Raw genomic sequence first — 19,144 nt, 5'->3', positions numbered from 1 at the left:
AAACTACCGTATATTTGATAAAACCATGATAAGACATTAGTTTAAAACCTGTAATACAAGTGATAATTTAAAAATGCCTTTAATAATATATAACAATTTGATGCTGATTGTGTAGCTATGTGTATGTATTTATAGGGAAATAACAGTAGCAAAATATCAGGAAAATAACAAAAGGAAAAACTAAAAATACCAACTCAGCATCAAAGAAAAATAATTGCGAAAAACGGAGAAAGAAAGTCTCTGAAATTACAAAATAAAATGCAATCATAAGACATCTGTAGTTGGTCATTAAGACCTTGTAAAATTGAAGAAATCTTCAACTAGGATAATCTCAGGGCACTGGAAAAAAATTAAAACCTTGTTTGTAGCCAAGGTAGCAACAATCTAGCTAGCTGCCTGCCTGCCTATTTATCATTTGGCAAGAGTTCAGAAGTAGTTTGCCAATTCCTGCTTCCTAGGGCTAAGCGTGGACTGGCCCAAGGTCACCCAATTGGTTTCAGACTTAATGCAGAACTACAACTCGGTCTCCCAGTTTCGAGCCTGATGCCTCAACCACTACACTAAACTGGCTCTCTGCTAATACATATTAGCACTTTATTAACATAATTTGTTGGTGGTAACTTTAAGTAAAAGTTCCTCCTCCATACATGAGTTGAGGAGGACACAAAATGGCTACAGATTAAATGACAACACGTATTAAAGAATAAAGGCTATTTCAGTTTGTAATGAATTTTGCATATTCCTATCTTCCAAGAAAATGTTGGACAGTGAATGAATTGTTATATTTTCACTAAATCTCTAAACCAATCGCTCTCTTTTTAAAATCAGTTTTCATTTATTTTAGACCTGCTGGGATCATCACTTTGAGGTGGTGGTAGGTATCCTAATGCCTTTAAGCACCACATTGCCAATCCCTGCCCCATGCAATATATGAAATATAGATAGGGTCCATTTATTATTCAGTTTTCACTCTTTATCAGTATCAGAATGCTTGCTTAAAGGCAAGAACAATTATAAGGACATAAGACTCATGTTCATGTTATCAGATAGATCAGGGGTGTCAAACTTGATTTCACTGATGGCCACATCAGGGTTGTGTTTGAACTTGGGGGCCTGGGGTGGGCATGGCCAGCTCGACGTCACTCGTGTCAGGGGCGCCTGTGATGGCCTGAGCGCTCTGCCAGCGAAAATGGGTTCCCAAGCTCCATTTTCGGCTGCAACAGCCTCCTGCAACCCTCCACCAGAGAAAACCAGAGCTCAGGAAGGCCATGTGCAGCCCTCCCAATCTCTGTTTTTGCTGGCAGAGGCAAGTCCTTCGCTGTTTCCAGGGTGGCCCTGTGGGCAAGTTCTAAACACCCAGCAGGCCAGATCCTGGTCCTGGTCCTTGAGTTTGACACCCCTGGAATAGATTAAATGCCAACAGAATCTGAATACTTTGCTATGCAACGTTCCAATGTTTGCTCCCTACAATATCTTTATACTAAGATATAACTCCTGAGTGAGAAATACTTTAATTAAATGAATATGTCCCTTAAAGTTGTGTCCCATTTGATAATTTTACATATAGGCAGCAGTACTGTGAAAAGTTGTCCCTGATAAAAAGTTATTCCACTATGAATTGGGTAGCCAATGTTTGAGAACATTTACTATAAAAACATTTATAAAAAGAAGCTGTGCTACAAGACAGTATTTTAGAAAAGTTCCCTACACTTCCAGTGCATCTGAACTGCTATATGGGAAGCATTAGTGGTAGTATGTAAAAATAATTCAGCAGCAGTTGTATTCTCAGAACTAAGCAAAACGTTCCTTTCAACAGAGGGCATAGGATTGCACTGAAAATAACTCCATCAAGTCACTGTTTATAAGAACCTGTTCATGTTCTTCAGAGTTTAGATATTTAGTTTTTCTCTAAATACCGAGATATGATCTTTGGAGGTAGAAAACCCCAAAGTAAACAACTGTGTTGGAAACTAGGTTCCACCCTCTTGTAGAAATTCAGGGCATGTCCAGAAAATGGGCAGCTCTGCGATTAGGAATGAAAGAGAGAAATAAGGCAAAAGTGTGTGCGTGCAACCATCCATGTGAAGTTTGCAATCAGCCTGTAGGACAGTTTTTCAAGGCATGAGCAGACCGATATGCAGTACAGGTAGTCTTCGACTGACGACCACAATTGAGCCCAAAATTTCCATTGCTAAGTGAGACAATTGTTAAGTGAGTTTTGCCCCCTTTTATGGCCTTTCTTGGCAGTTAAGTGAATCACTGCATTGTTAAATTGGCAACACGGTTGTTAAGTGAAGCTGACTTCCCCATTGACTTTGCTTGTCAGAAGGTTGCAAAAGGTAATCACATGACCCTGGGATACTGCAACTGCCATGAATATGAGCCAGTTGCCAAGTGGCTGAATTTTGATCACGTGACCAAATGCTGGGGATGCTGTAAAGGCTGGCCATGTGAAAAATGATAATAAATTTCACTATTTTTGCAACTTTATGGGGTCACTAAATGAATGGTTGTAAATCAAGGATCACTTGTAATGCACTGACACCAGGGACTGCTAGCCATAAGCTTTCATTCTGCAAACTGAATCATGCTAAGTATCTTTACTGCCCTCTAGTGGGAAAACTGGAAATGAAGAACCACACTCTTCCCAGTTAATAATCTAAAAATCTAAAGGTGTCAAACTCATGGTGTCGTGTTGCTGTTGCATGACATTTCACAATGTTTTTCCCTTTCGCGGAGCTGAGCGTGGCCTGCACATGGCGCATCCGGCCTGCCAGCCACCAGTTTGACACCCCTGATCTAAAGTCATGCCTGATGACTCCTTTCTACAATTTAAGAGGTACTCCAACTCTGTACCTTTTCCTGTTCCCTCTACTCTTCCACTGTTCTGCCATGATGACCAGCACCAAAGGTAGCCCCCAGAGATTCCCTGCTGTGGAATACCTAGCACCAATATTGTTACAATGTCCTTATTTGCACGATGAAGGGATTTCCTGAGTTAGAAGTTCTTATTATGGATTCCTAGCAATGTCTAGGGGAAGGAAGACTGATCTTCATCCTAGTGGTTGCTCTTGCACTGCCGAGAAGATACTGCCCGTAGAGCTTGTCCAGGCAGATGGCTTGGTTGAGTCAATATTGACGTGATTTTGCTCAGCTGCAGAAGAGAGCCAGAGAGAGCTACAAAAAGAAAAAAAAAGAAAAAACCCCTATTAATAACAAATTAAGCTATATCCCTTTTCCTGATCGCTAGAAATGTGATCCTTGTGATTGAGACAGAACAAAAGCCATAAGTGTAAGTGTGTGTGTATATACTTTCCTTGCACAGCCAATATCTCGTGATAATTCTTTCCTTTGCTCCAAATCTAGACATGGTTGCACAGTTTTCATTCTAGTTCACACTTAAATGTTGAGTTACATATTATGCTATCAAAATCACAATAGGCAAATTATAGAATTAAGATAATTCTTCCAATTCCTCTTTTCATTTTTCTTATATAGAACTTATATGGCTGCCTATCTCACAGAATGACCATAGGTGGTGCATAACCACCAATAAAAACATTTGGCTGAAATAAAAGCAGAACAAACTTCCCACCAGGGGCCAGAACAAGCAAATATTTGACTGCCTGACTCAACCCCATCCTAGTCCAATGCTTGGGGAAAGAATCACATCTTCATAGTCTTCTGAAGGCTAAAAGGGCAGGGGTAGTTTCCCAGCACTTAAGATGCTATGTTTATTTCATGCTCTGAAGCAAAGGTACTCAAAGTCCTGTTTTAGATCAAGTCCCAGAGAGGACCCTGGAATACTTCGAAGGTATTAATTTGAAAAAATCTGCCTGGAGTTTTCAGATTTCTTCACAATTGTAATTTGTCCTATCAAAGTGCCAAACAATACCAGGACGTAAGATGGGTAATGTGCAGTGCTGCTCCAACCAGTTCATCACCGACTGGCAGAAATCCTTGATGTTGCCCGTGTTCACTGTTCTGGTATAGCTCTCAAATAGTGGTTTAATTATAACACTGAACTGCAAGTTGAAAAGAGTTAAGGATTCATTACAATCAACTTTTCCCATTTAAAATGTTGCTATGGCAATTACAATACATCAGAATTTATGCCCCCAATTTGTTCCTCTGCAGTAACCAAATAAACCCCCGTTAGTTCCTGATGGATACAATCCAAAAACGCCAGTCCTCTAATGTGCGCTGACGTACATATTCTTCATAGAGTTCAGAAGCCTGATTTGATTGTGGAGGTAATACAGGAGCTCCACTAGGTGGAAGTTGGCGTTGGAATTTACTGCAGAAAAAAAAAATACAACTCAACCATATAAACTTCCTTTACTCAGATCAAGTGGCAGCTCAACCATTCAAAGCTACTACTAACTTACTCAATGGCAGTGCTCAACTCTTCAATTTCTCCACGCAGTCTTTCTGCCATTTCCTGATTTTGTCGGCGTTCTTGCTGAAGTCTTCCTACATAAGCTACACTCTTCTGCAAGAGCAGCGCTTTGCTGAGCTGAGAGCATACAAGATGGAACAAAAGAAGGAAAGACAAACAGTTCCAAGACAATCAGAGGAAAAATGGGAAAGGCAAGATAAATGTTAACCTTTCTTACAGGGAAAAGATATGTACCTTAGTGCTGGTTTGGTCAGATTCTGACAGTACTAGACTGGCAAGAGTGTTAAAGCCCGAGCTGATGACCATACGACGGGCACAGTCAGCAGAAGTAAAACTTGATCGGCAGCTTCCCTGCAAGGGACAATTGCATTCTGACAATTCTCAGCTTTGCAGTTCATTCAATTGGGCTACACAAGATAAGGCATTGTTTTTGATCTGCAGAAGACACATCGCATGAGAGGGTAGGGTACATGGGTGGAATCAGGTGAGATTAATATATTTATTTAGTCAAAAAGATGACTGAATTTAAGACAATTATCCTCACCTCAGGTGATTATAAACATAAATAATATTGCCACCTCTACTACCATATTTTTACTGATTCTGATACTCTTTAGATTTAAAAACAATTTAGGAGAAACGCGATCTTCCTTTCAAACAGTGATCAAATAGTGATCTTCTCACCTGAATAGGATTATGTTTGTACTTTTCCTGATGACTACACATATTCTTCTCCTTGGCTATCTTCTGGGCTGAGGAACCTGGAACAATTCCCAAAATATAGGGGTAAATGCGCTTATATCCTGTTTTCACCTAAATGTGACATAGAGACTAAAGTAAAGGAATAGATGAGACAGGATAGGTGAAACGACTCCAAACCATGCCTAGCATGTTTACCAGTATCAAGCAAGGCAGCAGCTGAGACAGGAACTGGTGAAAGCTCCTTTGTAATGGAGACTGACCTCAGTAGGACATCAGCAGGGAACTTTGAGGTGCCACAGATCTGTGGGAGATAATAAGAAGAGTTATCAGATATGGATTATGAAGAATAAATTGTGCATATCAATCCAAGAAGACCTAAATAACTCTATTTATTGAAAGGCCTCCAGCACAGAGGTGGCAAAATCATAGCTGCTCACCTTACCCTTTTCAGAAGATGACAAAAGAACATCCTTTACCTGAGCAGATTTTACAGCTGGAGTGAGGGGCAGTGGGAGAGGACCTAGAAATGAAAGAAAAAGGGTTTTTCCCCCCGTTTCTGTTTCCAGTCTCTCCCAGTCATTAGAAATCTTGGCTGGCTAATGAGCCCTACCAGGAAAAGAACACTGCATTTGGCAATTCACCAGTTAGAGAGACAATCTTCTGAAGTAAATCCCACTTACCTTAACTAGAAATTAAAGCCACTAGTTGTTACTTAAAATGATGGGCATGTCACTCAGCATGGCAACTAATATCAAAAATCCAAGTAAACCTGGCCACCTCACAACCATTGTTTTCATCTAAAATTTTGGCTTGTATTACTCAGCTTGAAAATTACTCCTTAGAGTCTATTTATAGCTGTGCATTTAATAGTTGCATACGCAAAGAATAGAAAAAGGAATTCTGGAATTAATTTTTTGCCCTTGTTATTTTTTTTATCAGAATATGCACTCTGAATATGAGTATGAACTTTGCATTTCAATTAGTGCATTTCAATATTATTTCAATTTGGGAATTAAGGAAATCTTTCAGTAAATTATGATTAATTTATGATTTATGTAGATCTTAAAATTTGTACATGGACTTTAAATGGTTCATACAAAAAATACATTGGAAAAATATAACCAAGAAAAGCAAGTGTTTGACAGCCTGCAGCTGTCATGCTTTTACATAAGTAACTTCTAAAACTGTAATCGAAAACAATCTATTATTTCCTTTATACATATAAATTTATATGTATACCGTGTTCTTCAATTTACATTTAAATCAAAATAGAAAAATCAACAAAGAGCTCTTAACACCCATTTTCTTATGCCTATAGACCAACATCCTAAATCTACTGAAGCCACTGTCATCTGAAATGCAGATTATTAGGCAATTTTTGAGAAGTGCAAATACAAAATAACATTTGTATACTTCTAAAGCTCTTGTGTCTGTAACATTAACTGGATGAAATTGTGCATCATAGGGAAAAACTTTTTCAACCAAGGTTGAAAAAAGGGCTAACAGAATGCATTCAAAATCTGGGACCCATGACTCCTGTGAAATTGAGGTTTGGCCAATATTATAAAACATGTTATGACATTATATATATATAATGTATTTGTGTTACATATATATAATTATATGTAAGAAAATACATATAGGTAAGAAAATATTTCTAAAACAATGACCCAAAGGTCATGGGTTGTCTAGAATTCTATAAATGTATGTTTCCTTTTCCTTTTGTTTGAGTTACTTGACAAGAACAAAGCTAACTTCCATAGTTATGAAAAAGAGGTACCCCAAAACATATAGCTAGAAAGATCTTTAGAAATGTAAATCTTTTTCAAGCTTAACCAATGTTAGCAAAGATGAAGAAGTTCAACTGGTAACACTCTGAAAATCAAATCTCTACCCAGGGATGTTCACGAGTGTCAAAAAAGGCAAGAATGGCAATTGTGTTCTTGTGATTGAAGCCCTATTATTTTACATGCATTGCACTTTGATCTGTTTAAAAGAAGCTAGGGTACCAACTGAATGGTTACGGCCACATTTTTTTTTGCTGTTTCCCCACCCCACCCCAATTCCTGGTGACCGTTGTAAAACTAGGGTAAGTGCACATATCCCCTCTATTCCTTAAAAACCAAAAAAAGCAGAAGTCCAAAGAAAGCTTAACTAGTGCTAACCCCATTTCTCCTCTCTATGGAGCCCTGCTTACCAGTACGTACCAGCTGTAGGTAGTGGAGTGAAGGAGGCTGGCTGATGATGAGTAGGAGAAGGTGCTGGAGCAATCCGCTGAAACTGCCTGACTCCCCCAACCTTGGTTGTGGAACCACAGTTTGGTATAACAAAAGATCCCCCAGGAGGGGATGGCAAGGTCTTTTCCAATTCAGTGCTAGTGACGACAGAACAGACAAATGTGATTTGTGGCTGAAGATGCAAGATGGGAGGGGCAGGTGGAGGGCTGATCCTTGGTGGAGAGGTAGGGAAGAATGGCAAGAAGATCTGCTGTCCAGTCAGAGGTGTAGGCAGTTCCACATCCAGAAGTGGGTCTCCCAATGGTGGGAGCTCCTTAGCATGAGTGGCAACTGGAGGCAAATCTGAGGCGACTTGGTTTAAGGCAGTAGCATCTGGCAGAGGTGCAGGAACCTAGGGAAAGCTAAGGAAATGTCAGCTCTTATACAGAATTTTTGAAAAAAATTCTGTCAGCACTTTCTTACTGTTGCATAAGGAAAAGTGGAGGGAAAGATTAATTACAGATGGACCTTGCTTAATGACCATTCAAATTAACAACGGCCTTGGAAAAAGTGCTTTACAGCCTGTGAAGCACTTCTGGAACACCCCCCTCCCCGTGGTCATGTGATGACATTCTGGGTACTTGGCAACCTATTCATACTTATCACTGGTTACCCAGTGTCAGCAATCAGAAAATCAATGGGAAAGCCAGCAGGGAAAGTTGCAAGCTGTTGCTGCTACCTGCGGAGAGGACTTAAGTGAGATGTCACATGATTGCTTTGCTCAATGAACATGATCCCAATATTCCCAGTTGCAATGGTTAAGTGATCTTCTAAGGGAGAGTCAAGGAGACAAGGATCTTAGTACATAAAAGCTCCCTGCCTCTCGGGGCTTGCGCATGGATTTTAACATACTAAAATCCTTGTTTCCCTGCCTCTCTATTAGGAGATCGTTTATGATTGCAACTGGGAGTCCTGGAATCATGGTCATTGAGTGAAGCAGTCACGTGACATCTCACTTCATGATCTCTTCGCTCAATGTTTGAGTTTCCATTCCCAATTGTGCTCATTAAGCAATAGCTGCCTTTAATTGCTGATTTAAATTCATAACCAGGCATAGCAAACTGTAGTACATGTAGTAGCTTTAAAACTAATAATAAATTATATAGTTCTTTATGTATGGTTTAGTTCACCTTATACAGGTGGAATATACCATGGGAATATAATCCAGAAAAATCAAATAATGGATTGAAAAAGTTATCTGAGTATTGGGGTGGGCAGGTCTACACTTTTCAAACTGCAGTTTTCATTCCCTGTAACATAGCTTTTAACAGAAAATAATAACCTTCACTTTATACACATGAAACTAAGCACTAGCCTTATTGTGGCTACTGTAATAAATGACTGGATACATTGCTTCTCCTTACCTGGAATATAGGCTGAGAACGACAAGAAGTAATAAATTCTGTGAAAAGAAAAAGGTAGGGCAGGTGACTTGGAGGAGTTAATGAGTAATAAAAATGAGGATTGGCTGATAAGCTCAATCAATTAAGCAAATAACCATTAGGATTTTTCTCTGTTAATGGTATTTTAAAAATAATAATAAACAAGAAGATGGACAATATGGGGCTGGAACCTGAGGAAGGAAAAAGCAACTTATACATTTTGCCTGACTACATCATATAATAGTTGCCATGGATGGAGAGAAATTAAGTGTGTGTATGTGTGTGTGTCGCCGCACACATATACAGGGACTAGAATGCAAGCTGTGTTATACCTACATGTATAGGTACACACATATATATCTATACCTAATCTTCTTCCAAGTGTACTTGATAGTAACCATATAATATTAGTCGCAGTCTTTAAATATTAGTAGGAAGAATGGACCAATTTTCATAACTGAAGTTTTATATTGTAATCTGGCTCTTTCCAAATCTCCATAAAGTAGACAATAGTGATTTGCATTAGATTTTAAATTATTGGCAAGAGGTTCTGAGTTGTAGATGGAAACAACTCTATTCAGATTTAGATTTAGGAGATAGGTTTTCCTACAGAAGTTGTGAATGCTCATAACACTGGAAGTTTTTAAAAAGAGATTGGGCAACCATTTGTCTGAAATGGTATAGGGCAGTGGTGGGCAACCTTTTTTTTCAACTGAGCCAAATCTCGCCAAAACCACGATTGAAATTTACTTTGAGAGCCACATTTTTAAAACCGAAAATACATAGGATGGTACACTGTTTTTAGTTTCAAAAAGTTTTTATTGAGAATATTCTGCATGCAAGTATCCACATAGGTCGGGAGGATACAAATAACACAACTAATAAAACAAAAACTTTAGAACGATATTATTTATCGATAACGTTAAATTCCGTAAAATTTGCCTTACAATGTAGAGAAAATTACATCCTAACAATGACTGACAAAGTCACAACCACTAATGTGAACATTGGCCTTGCATTTCCTTGGATAGTTTGAGTAAGTCAGGTTTGTATGTTGTTGTTTTTAATTTCATCTCTCTCTCCCACTTTCTTTCTTTTTCTTTCTCTCTCTCTGGCTCTTTGTCTCTCTCTCCCTCCCTCCCCTATCTCTGTCACTCTGTGTGTGTGTGTGTCTGTCTGTCTCTCACTCACTCTGTGTGTGTTTGTCTCTGTCTCTCCCTCTGTCTCTCTCCCCTCCCTTCCTCTCTCTCTGTCACTCTGTGTATGTGGGTGTGTCTGTCTCTCACTCATTCACTTAATCACTCACTCTGTGTGTGTCTCTCTGTCTATCTTTCTCTCCCTCCGTCCCCCTCTCTGTCTCTCTGTGTGTGTGTGTGTGTGTGTGTGTGTCTGTCTGTCAGTCTCTCTCTGATTCCCTCCCTCACTCCCTCTCTCTGTTCCTCTCTCTGTCTGTCTTTCTCACTCACACACACAAACTATGGTCACCTTGTTGAGTGTTCCAATCACATTTGAAACACTCAACAACTGGCCTGCATTTATGGTATTTTGCAGCATTCTGCAGTCATAGGACCAAAATTGGTTGTCACTCGCCCGGGCTTTTGCAGAAGCTTCCCTCCGAAGCCCGAGAGGAGGGAGGGGAGCGGGCACCCGGCACACAGAAGAGCCGCATTAAAGGGTGTAAAGAGCCGCATGTGGCTCCCGAGCCGCGGGTTGCCCACCACTGGTATAGGGTTTCCTGCCTAAGATGGGAGATGGAGTAGAAGACCTCCAAGGACCCTTCCAACTCTTCTCTTTCTCCTCTCTTCTAAGTTCAGTCTTCATGTATTAAGTCAGAAATCAGATTACCTTTTCTGATATTGTTTGATGAAATAGATAAAATGTAAAGTCATCCCCGTGTTAAGCTTGATTCCTGATGACTACACAGACAAGTCTATCTTGTTTATTTGGTAGCAATATGGAAATGGTTTCCAGGATGTTTCTCAACCTTCCAGTCTAGTCTAACAGCTCCAATATTCCCTAGTGGTCTCCCATCCAAATACCAATTAAAAACCAGAACAGAAATGGAGGAAAAAGCATGACCGAATTGACTACAGAACATGAATGATGAAAGGAGATGATGGTGAGGCAGCCTTTTTAACAGTCTTGACAAAGGTAAGGAAACAAATGAAAAACAAAGAAAGACAGAATGAAAAACGAATTGAGGTTCCAGGACCATAGTACTGGAATACTGTACAAGCACATTCACCAGAGAAACAGTGTTGATCAATGGTTAGAACAAGATGGAACATATATATTAACTAAATCAAAAGCTATATTCCAGGGTTCAATTAGTGAATATCCAGTGCTTCTTTCTTTGGTGTTTTTTTTTAACTTTTCAGTCTGAATTGACTAATTGAATGATTTTGGCAAATTACAGAAATTACTAATTAATTCCTCAACTGATTTATTAAGCCTGCTATGAAATATATGGATCAACTGGGATTAGATTCAAGTGTTACAATGTAAAATATACTCACCTGGGATTCAAAGTAGACAATGGTACTGTTTTCTAGCACAACCCTTTCAATTTCTATTCTCCCTGCTTTCTGCCTACCCACTCAGTCAAGAAACTGGTTTTCCTCCATCTTTTATTTTTTATTTATTCTGCAAAACAGTGTTTTTGTCAAATCTGTTAATCCTTTAGCCTTGAGCATAAATATTACATTAAAAACGAACTTCAACACTTTGAGAATGAAATCACTATTATTATATAGATGCTGGAAAAGATTATTTTCATTTATTCACTTATAGTTACTGATTTGCACACTTGTAGATTTGTAGAATCTTAGCAGGTGAGACGAGTTTGAGAGAGCAAAACTCTGCTCTTATTTCTTGTGTCTTTGTTCACTAGCTATACCTCTGAGCCAGTGGTGGAATTCACATTTTTTTACTACCGGTTCTATAGGCGTGGCTTGGTGCGCGTAGCATGGCTTGGTGGGCGTGGAAGAGGAAGGATACTGTACAATCTCCATTCCCTCCCCACTCCAGGGGAAGATTACTGCAAAATCCCCATTTCCTCTCGATCAGTTGGGACTCAAGAGGCAGAGAATAGATGGGGGCAGGGCCAGTCAGAGGTGGTATTTACCGATTTTCCAAAGTACTTAAAATTTCTGCTACCGGTTCTCCAGAACTGGTCAGAACCTGCTGAATACTGCTCTGAGCCAATGTAAGTAATCAAGGGCTCTAATATTATTTACTGTTGAGGTCAGAAACCAACCTTTCATAATCTGGGGATTAATTTGAGGCTTTTGAAAATAAGTCACTAATCTCATTTTCTCCCAAAGTATGAGATTTAGATTTAGATACTTTGCATTTTGAGGTTGTGAAAACATTTCCTCGCTGAAACATACATTAAATAATGGAAACAGATCTAGGGAGTCCATCAATACATTCCCATGCTATACACTTTCTGGAATACATATGTGAAAAATTTAAAACTATAGCCTTGACTTGACCCTAAGATGCAAAGCTCATTTAAAAATATAAATATTTTGTCTATGGAATGCTCCAACAGATCACATAATTCAACTTAGTTATATAAAATTGGGGAATTTTTGTTACCGTGAATAGGGTCCAAAGTGTTCACAAATTCTTCTCCAAAATTGGGGTGAAGTTGGGTTAGAGTAGGCTGGATCATGTCAGCATTACCCTGGTGAGCTGAAGACATAAAATAAGGAGTGATATAATTCACTATTCATTTTATTACATTTATACCACCACCCAATTCACACCATGGTGACGCTGGGTAGCTTACAGCATTAAAAATCCACTATGTAAAACTCTGATCACCTTCTCAACAACTTTCCCCCAAAAGGGAAGGCTGGAGATTTAGTAAATTAGCTAAATGTACAGCTTTCATAGCTAAATAGCATGTGACATACACAGTCTTTACAAGTCAGCAACTAACTCCTATATGGAAGCCCTTGGAAAACTAACTGCACTTGGGCATAAGGAAAAAGTTTCACTACAAAACCATTGTGCAATGGGCATAAAGTGACTTCTCACCAAGACCACGTAAATTGGGACCACCATAAGGGTTGCGGCTGGAGACCATGGTGTCCAGAAGTGCATCCAGATCATGTAAGGGATCAAGCTCCATTGGACCTCCACTTGCTGTTTCAATGTTGAGTTCCACCTCTGAAATTGCATCAGACACCTCCTACACAAAAAACAGGGGTTGGAGGGCGGGGGGAGAGAGAAACCCATATGTTCCAGCAAAGGATTGGGGAAGTGAAAGCCCTGGAATGCTCAATGGTTGTTATTCTAAGTATCCCAGCTTTAGACTCTGCCACAGGGGGAAGGAAATAGGGAAAAGGAGCTTTTGGATATTAAAATAGTACCTGACTAGAATCACAAATTGGTTTGTCAAACTTCTTCTGCTCCTAAAACAAAAAGACAGGGTGGTTTGAATTAGAATACATTTCTGAAAGAATCATTAGCAAAAGAAATTTTAATTTATTCAATTAACGAAACCACACAGTAGTAGAGTACCCTTATAAGCAACTGTAAATATTAATAAATGATTAGTGTCTATCTTATACAACTGGCAAAAAGTCAAAACTATGAATAAACTACAGGTAGAGAAAAGGCCTTTGGTTTGAAGTACCTGATAGATAAAAGAGCCCCTTTCTGAGGAAGAGTGATAGCTGAGAAATATGATATATAAACATAAGCATAAAAAGGATAATCATCTGGTAAATCTAATACTAGATCCCATGACTGGGAACTGCAATAATAAAATTTCTCTGTTATAAAAGGCTACTAAAATGCTAGCCAAATACATTTTACAAAATGCCTACAAATGTTGGTGAAAAAATGCAGACGTTCTGTACAGGTACTCGCATACAGGCCTTTTTATCCTCATCATGTTTTAAATCTTGTACATGCAGGCTGAATATATACAGGGGGTTAAATTGTTTTAGGATAGAATTAGATTCTTGGCTGCCACTGCAACAACACAGAGGACAAGATGAAGAATATTATCTGGTGATGGAAAATTTCAATCTACTGCTATATTCCAGCTATTTTATCACCCTGATATCATGTGTTATCCAACTTGCTTAAGAAACTTACCCCAATATGGAAGAATGTCCTCCATTTATGATATTCCCTAATAACAACCCCAACCTGGCGTTTCCAATATTTTCCTTCCATAATGACAGCCTAACAAATGAATAAAGATACAGAAGTTAAATAAAGGCAAAGAAATAGAATCTGGTATTTACAGAAAAGATGTTGGAATGTAGGGTCTTTGGTGCTCTCTGAGCTTGGTTGTTTTCTTGCAGTTGTTTCATTACCAAACTAGGTAACATCATCATTGCACTCAGAGACTATCACACACTGGTAACTCTTTGTGCCATAAAATCCTTGCTCACCTCAGGCTTGCGATGCTGCTCTATGTCACTACATTCTAGGGGAGTCACAAAACTGCACACAGGATTCTGCCTCTTCTCCACATCTGTGTCCAAAATAAAACAGAAACAGAACTCTAAATGCCATTGCCACTTTCAGAGACAGACAAATGTACTTTTTGACTGACTGAAAGCTCACCCAAATTGTACATTTACAAACAGGAAGACAATGTTCATGGGCTTTACAACCAAAGAGAACAGACTATGTGATGTTCAGAAGTACATGCTATTGCTTACAGCTCATAATAGTGCACAGAAAATAGTCCTTGGCTACAGAATTCATCAAGAGCATGGACTCCTTATGGAAAAGAGGTGCCTTGGGAATAAACTTCTGAATTTACCCTGTTCCCGTACTCACACTGTAGATACCACGCCCTCCAAATAGCATTATTGAGTCGAATCTTGTCACGCTGCAGCAATTTCAGCCCCTTGAAAGTTTTCCATTTGGGAGATACAATTTTCCCACTAAAAATAAAAAAGAACCCAAAGAAACTTCTGTAATATTTGGTATATTTGGATTAAGGAATCAATACGTCAAGCCAAAAATGATTAAGAAAGCAAATTGAATAGGAATGCTACCTCAATATAGACTTGACAATATAGCTACAAATATTCCTACACTGTGCCAATAAAAGAAGAAAATAAAGAATTCAAAATAGAGTAATAAAATGCATGCAATTATTTATCTTTTTGAAAGAGTGAGTAATGTGCAAGGTTTCTTTGAAAGTTAATATCTCAACTCTGGTTTCCCTTCCCCATTGGATTTTATGGCAAACTGAAGGAGATGGATGAACATTAATTCATGCAGAAAATATTTTGAGATTATTAATTATAAGTAATATGCTGGTCTCAAGATCAACTTTGTGACTACTGAATTAGAATGATTTGTGATGTGTCCTCAGTGTTTTCAAATGGAAAAAAAAGTATTTCCAATAGAAAAAATTCTTAAAGAATAATATGTTGAAAACATTTTAGCAGTTGGGTACTGTAGATTACATTCTGTTTAATCTAATACAATTATGCCCCCCCCCTCCCCCAAATACTGTTGGAAAGTAATTAGTACAGGTCAAGTTTCTCTCAAGAACTGAAAATTAAGCCAGTGGTCTGAATACCATTGACACCACTGACATATCAAGAGCGACACAACTTGATAGCCTATCTTTCTGAAAGTCATGGGAATGAACATAAACAACATGAAGATTCATGTAACCAGCGCAACATAGCCTGACCAAAACCACTTCAAGTCTGGCAACTGATTAACTGAGTAATTGTTCCAAAAGCAAAGGACAGATTGCTGTCTTGAGCATTTCCAAATTGAGTTTATGGATGCTTCTTGCCAAAAGTCTTCTAAAATTTGTGATCAAAAGATATGTGATAATAACAGAAATGTATTTTTGTTTTTCAACATTTTTTGGCAACAAGTATGAAATGTCATCTAGACAGGGGAGATTTAAAAGTGAAAGAGGTTACTTCCTCTCCTTTCCCTATAAAACATTATGAAAGGGACAAAAATGAATGTACAATAGAGGCCCTGTGCCAAAGCATTCAAAATTCCCTTTTCTCCTTTGTTCTCCAACAACTCTTTGAACCAAGTCTACTCTAAGAATGGAGAACTCTGGTCTAAGGCTCAGCTGGCAGATTAATCATGAATAGCTTTTTAATAAATAATACTCTGTTACAAAGGGCAATTACAAAAGATACAGGTAGTCTTCGACTTAACCACAGTTCATTTAGTGACATTTCAAATTACAATGGCACTGAAAAAAGTGACTTATGATCATTTTTCACACTTATGACTACTGCAACATCCCCATGGTCACGTGATTTATATTTGGATGTTTGACAACTGGTTCATATTTATTAGGATTGCAGTGTCCCAGGGACAGGTGGTTTACCTTTTGCAACCTTCTGACAAGCAAAGTCAATGGGGAAGCTAAGATTCCCTTAACGACTATTTTATAACTTAACAACAAATGTGGTAACAAGTGTCGTAAAATGAGGCAAAACTCGCTTAACAAATTTCTCACTTAGCAACATAGATTTTGGGCTCAATTTTGGTTGTAAGTTGAAGAGTACTTGTACTTTATCAACTGGGTATATAGGCTCATACTACCAGTTTTATCCAGCAAGAGCAGGCACATAACAAATCAAGTTTTCAACAAAGCTACTGACTGATAAGTTTCTTCTTTTGAACATAGGTACTTTTTGCTCTCAAGTTTAATTCTAATGGCACATTAGAAAACCACTTTTCTACTTCTCGTAATTTTGAGGCAATCCAGAATATTTGCTTTAACTCTTAAAATTGCTTCTAAGAGCCTTTATTTCTACTTGTGAAATGTCTGCTTTGTTCTGAAGTACTCTACACTCAGGATGTTAACAGAGACTTTGAGCCTTCCTATTTGTGCTCAGGTTCTAGCATGAGGAAGAAACAATGAAAATTTGATTAAATTTGAGTTTTAACTTAATAATATTGCCCAGAAGAAGATGGCACATTTAGAACTGTGTTTAGAATATAGGTAGTCCTCAACTTACAACCACAACGGAGCACAACATTTCTGTTGCTAAGTGAAACATTTGTTAAGTGAATTTTGCCCCCTTTTACGACCTTTCAAGCCACAGTTGTTAAATGAATTACTGGAGTTGTTAAATTAGCATCCAGGTTGTTAAGCGAAACTGGCTTCTCCATTGACTTTGCTTGTCAGAGGATTGCAAAAGGCGATCACATGATCCTGGGACATCGCAAAGGTCATAAATATGAATAGACTAGAATAGAATAACTTTATTGTCACCTCGAATGTACACTAATCAGCATACATTAAAAATGAAATTTTGTTGCATAACAGCTCTCAAAGTTGCACCAGTCACCAAACGTCCGAATTTCTGTCACATGACCATAGGGATGCTGCAAAGGAAACTTTGAAAAATTGGTCCCAAGTCACTTTCCCCCCCCACTGCCGTTGTAACTTTGAATGGTCACTAAATGAGCTGTTGTAAGTCGAGGGCTACCTGTACAGCTTCAAAGGAAGATTCAAGATTTTGATTTCTGGAAGCTCTGGAGCAATCCACACTGGTTGGGCCGGTCTTCTTGGCCCTTCTCCCTCATGCGGGTCTTTCATGGCACGAACCACCAAGCGGGGGCCGCCTCCCTTCGTCCTTTCCTGGCCATCCCAGCGAGCCCTCCTCACCTGTAGGCCAGTGTCATGCATTCGAAGAGCTTCGTGAGGGAGGCGTCGATATTGAGCGCGCCGCTGCTGCGCGGCCCGTAGCGGTAGATCTGACAGGTGCCTTGGTTCACCGTGTCGAAGTCGTAGGGAGCCCCGAAACCCGGCTGGCCCGCCCTTTCAGCCTTCCCAGCCGCAGCCTTCTTCCCTAACGCCTCGGCTCCTCTGACTCGCTCGGCCGCGCAGCTTTGCAGGCCTAAACGAACGGCTCGCTCGGCCTCTCCGGAACCGAGATCTGGATCGGGGTCCGACTCGGCGTGGGGTTCTGAGACCATGAAGTGGCCGCTGTGGATGATTTGGGAACGGGACATCGCTGCTGTCCGTCCTCCGGGTCCGGGTCCACTGAGAACATCGCTAGCAAGGCCGAAGTAACGCTACTACCGTCACCATGGCAACAAAGGATCTCCTCCCCCCTCCCCCTTCCAAACTGGAACTTGGAACTTCGGCTGCCAGGACGCGGGGGAACGAAAGGAGAGGGGACCCTACCGGAGGATCGCCCGAAGGCCGGCCCTACCGCAGGCTCCCATAGCAACAAGGAAAAGTCGTTCTGCGCATGTATCCATCATCCGTCGCAGAGCATGACGGTTATTGTAGTTGTTTCAACTGTCCTCCAGAGGGCGCACCTCGCGGGACGAACGCGAGGTATTTTGCGAGGGGATCAAGCGCTAACTTTAAAAACGTTTATTAAACTTGTTATACCTCAATTATCAAAATCTCTCCGCATTTGGAGAATTTGATAAAAAAAAGAGTGTACCTCTGCATTTTTAAGAAGTGGATTTCATGATGCAACGCTTGTACCCGAAATGAATAAAACACAGAAAGCCGACGGGATAACTTTGGAGCTAGTCAGTTTCAGTCCGATCCACCTCACCCAAGGCTGCAGTAGGGGAAATCGGTGTATTAGATATGTTAGCTGCCTACATTCACGCACACCAACTGACTACTGCATCTAGGCAGTGGGATAATCGAAATAGCCTTAATGATAAATTTCATCAGGTCAATCATTGGAATTGAAAATGGCCTCTAGCCCTCTGTAATATGCCTGACAAATTACACCATTAACCACAGGCTGTTAAACAAAAACTTTCCCCTAAGGTTTTCTAATGATGTGACTGGGATATATCAACTGATGTTTATTTTTTGCTTCAGAAGAAATGCCCTGCCACCCTGCCTCCCCTGCTTTCTGCTTCTCCCTGGGAGAGTTTTGCTTCTGACTTCTACCAGGAAGTTCCCACTCCTACAATGAAGTTGATTATTGTACAAATATGTCTGTACTTATCAGTAGGCATAAGGGCACAACCCAACAATGAACTCAGGACTACAGATTTCAAAGAAAGTTGCAACAATGGAACACAGGTATCAAACATATTTACTTTTGTTCTTCCACAGGTGTTTTAGTTTACGTTCGTTATGGATACAATGAAATCGGTTCTCCTTGAACTTCTCACAACTGATAATGAGTGAGGTAAATGTATTAATAGGTCCAGTTATTGTTGACTGATCACATAATGAACCAGGCCTGAACTGCTTTGCTTCACTAATAAGCCTGGGCAAGCTTAAGCTCATAAATTGCTGTGAAGAACCCATTAGTTGCTTCACAGTCTGTTAATTGTGGGTTGCTTTTGTTGTTGTTTGTCCCAGGGGTTGTGTTTTCACTTACAGGCTGAATTCTTGCAACATGCCCACCCATGGTGGTTTTAATCATGTTTTCTTG

The 19,144-nt window shown here is 39.6% G+C and overlaps 1 protein-coding gene across 2 annotated transcripts; it reads right to left on the bottom strand.

The window, feature by feature from the left end:
* Positions 1-66: 66 nt before the first annotated feature.
* LOC309393789 (MLX-interacting protein-like) lies at positions 67-18,103 on the bottom strand. Of its 2 annotated transcripts, XM_081956285.1 has the most exons (17): positions 17,395-18,103; positions 14,568-14,674; positions 14,174-14,256; positions 13,872-13,961; positions 13,139-13,180; positions 12,804-12,957; positions 12,360-12,455; positions 8,742-8,779; positions 7,309-7,729; positions 5,578-5,621; positions 5,297-5,402; positions 5,084-5,160; positions 4,634-4,750; positions 4,389-4,516; positions 4,174-4,297; positions 3,896-4,025; positions 67-3,177 (listed from the first exon to the last, which is right to left on the bottom strand). In XM_081956285.1, the coding sequence occupies exons 1-17, from the start codon at positions 17,739-17,741 to the stop codon at positions 3,059-3,061; spliced, it is 2,223 nt and encodes a 740-aa protein (XP_081812411.1). In that variant the 5' UTR covers positions 17,742-18,103; the 3' UTR covers positions 67-3,058. The 2 variants fall into 2 exon arrangements, with proteins under 2 accessions (XP_081812411.1, XP_081812412.1); XM_081956286.1 differs by lacking the exons at positions 3,896-4,025; positions 4,174-4,297.
* Between the last annotated feature and the right edge of the window lie 1,041 nt (positions 18,104-19,144).

Source organism: Natrix helvetica (assembly GCF_964273705.1).
Source record: "Natrix helvetica genome assembly, chromosome: 1".
Taxonomy (NCBI): domain Eukaryota; kingdom Metazoa; phylum Chordata; class Lepidosauria; order Squamata; family Natricidae; genus Natrix; species Natrix helvetica.
Note: the sequence above shows the minus strand (reverse complement) of the source record. Positions and strands in the feature narration are given on the sequence as shown.

Bases quoted from the DNA above. Each gene is read 5' to 3' on its own strand.
- LOC309393789 (XM_081956285.1), bottom strand. From the start codon at position 17,741: ATGTCCCGTTCCCAAATCATCCACAGCGGCCACTTCATGGTCTCAGAA. The intron at 13,962-14,173 runs GTGAGCAAGGAT...TTCATTTGTTAG, and splicing joins AGCAGCATCGCAAGCCTGAG to GCTGTCATTATGGAAGGAAA. The intron at 12,456-12,803 runs GTGAGAAGTCAC...TTATGTCTTCAG, and splicing joins TCCCAATTTACGTGGTCTTG to CTCACCAGGGTAATGCTGAC.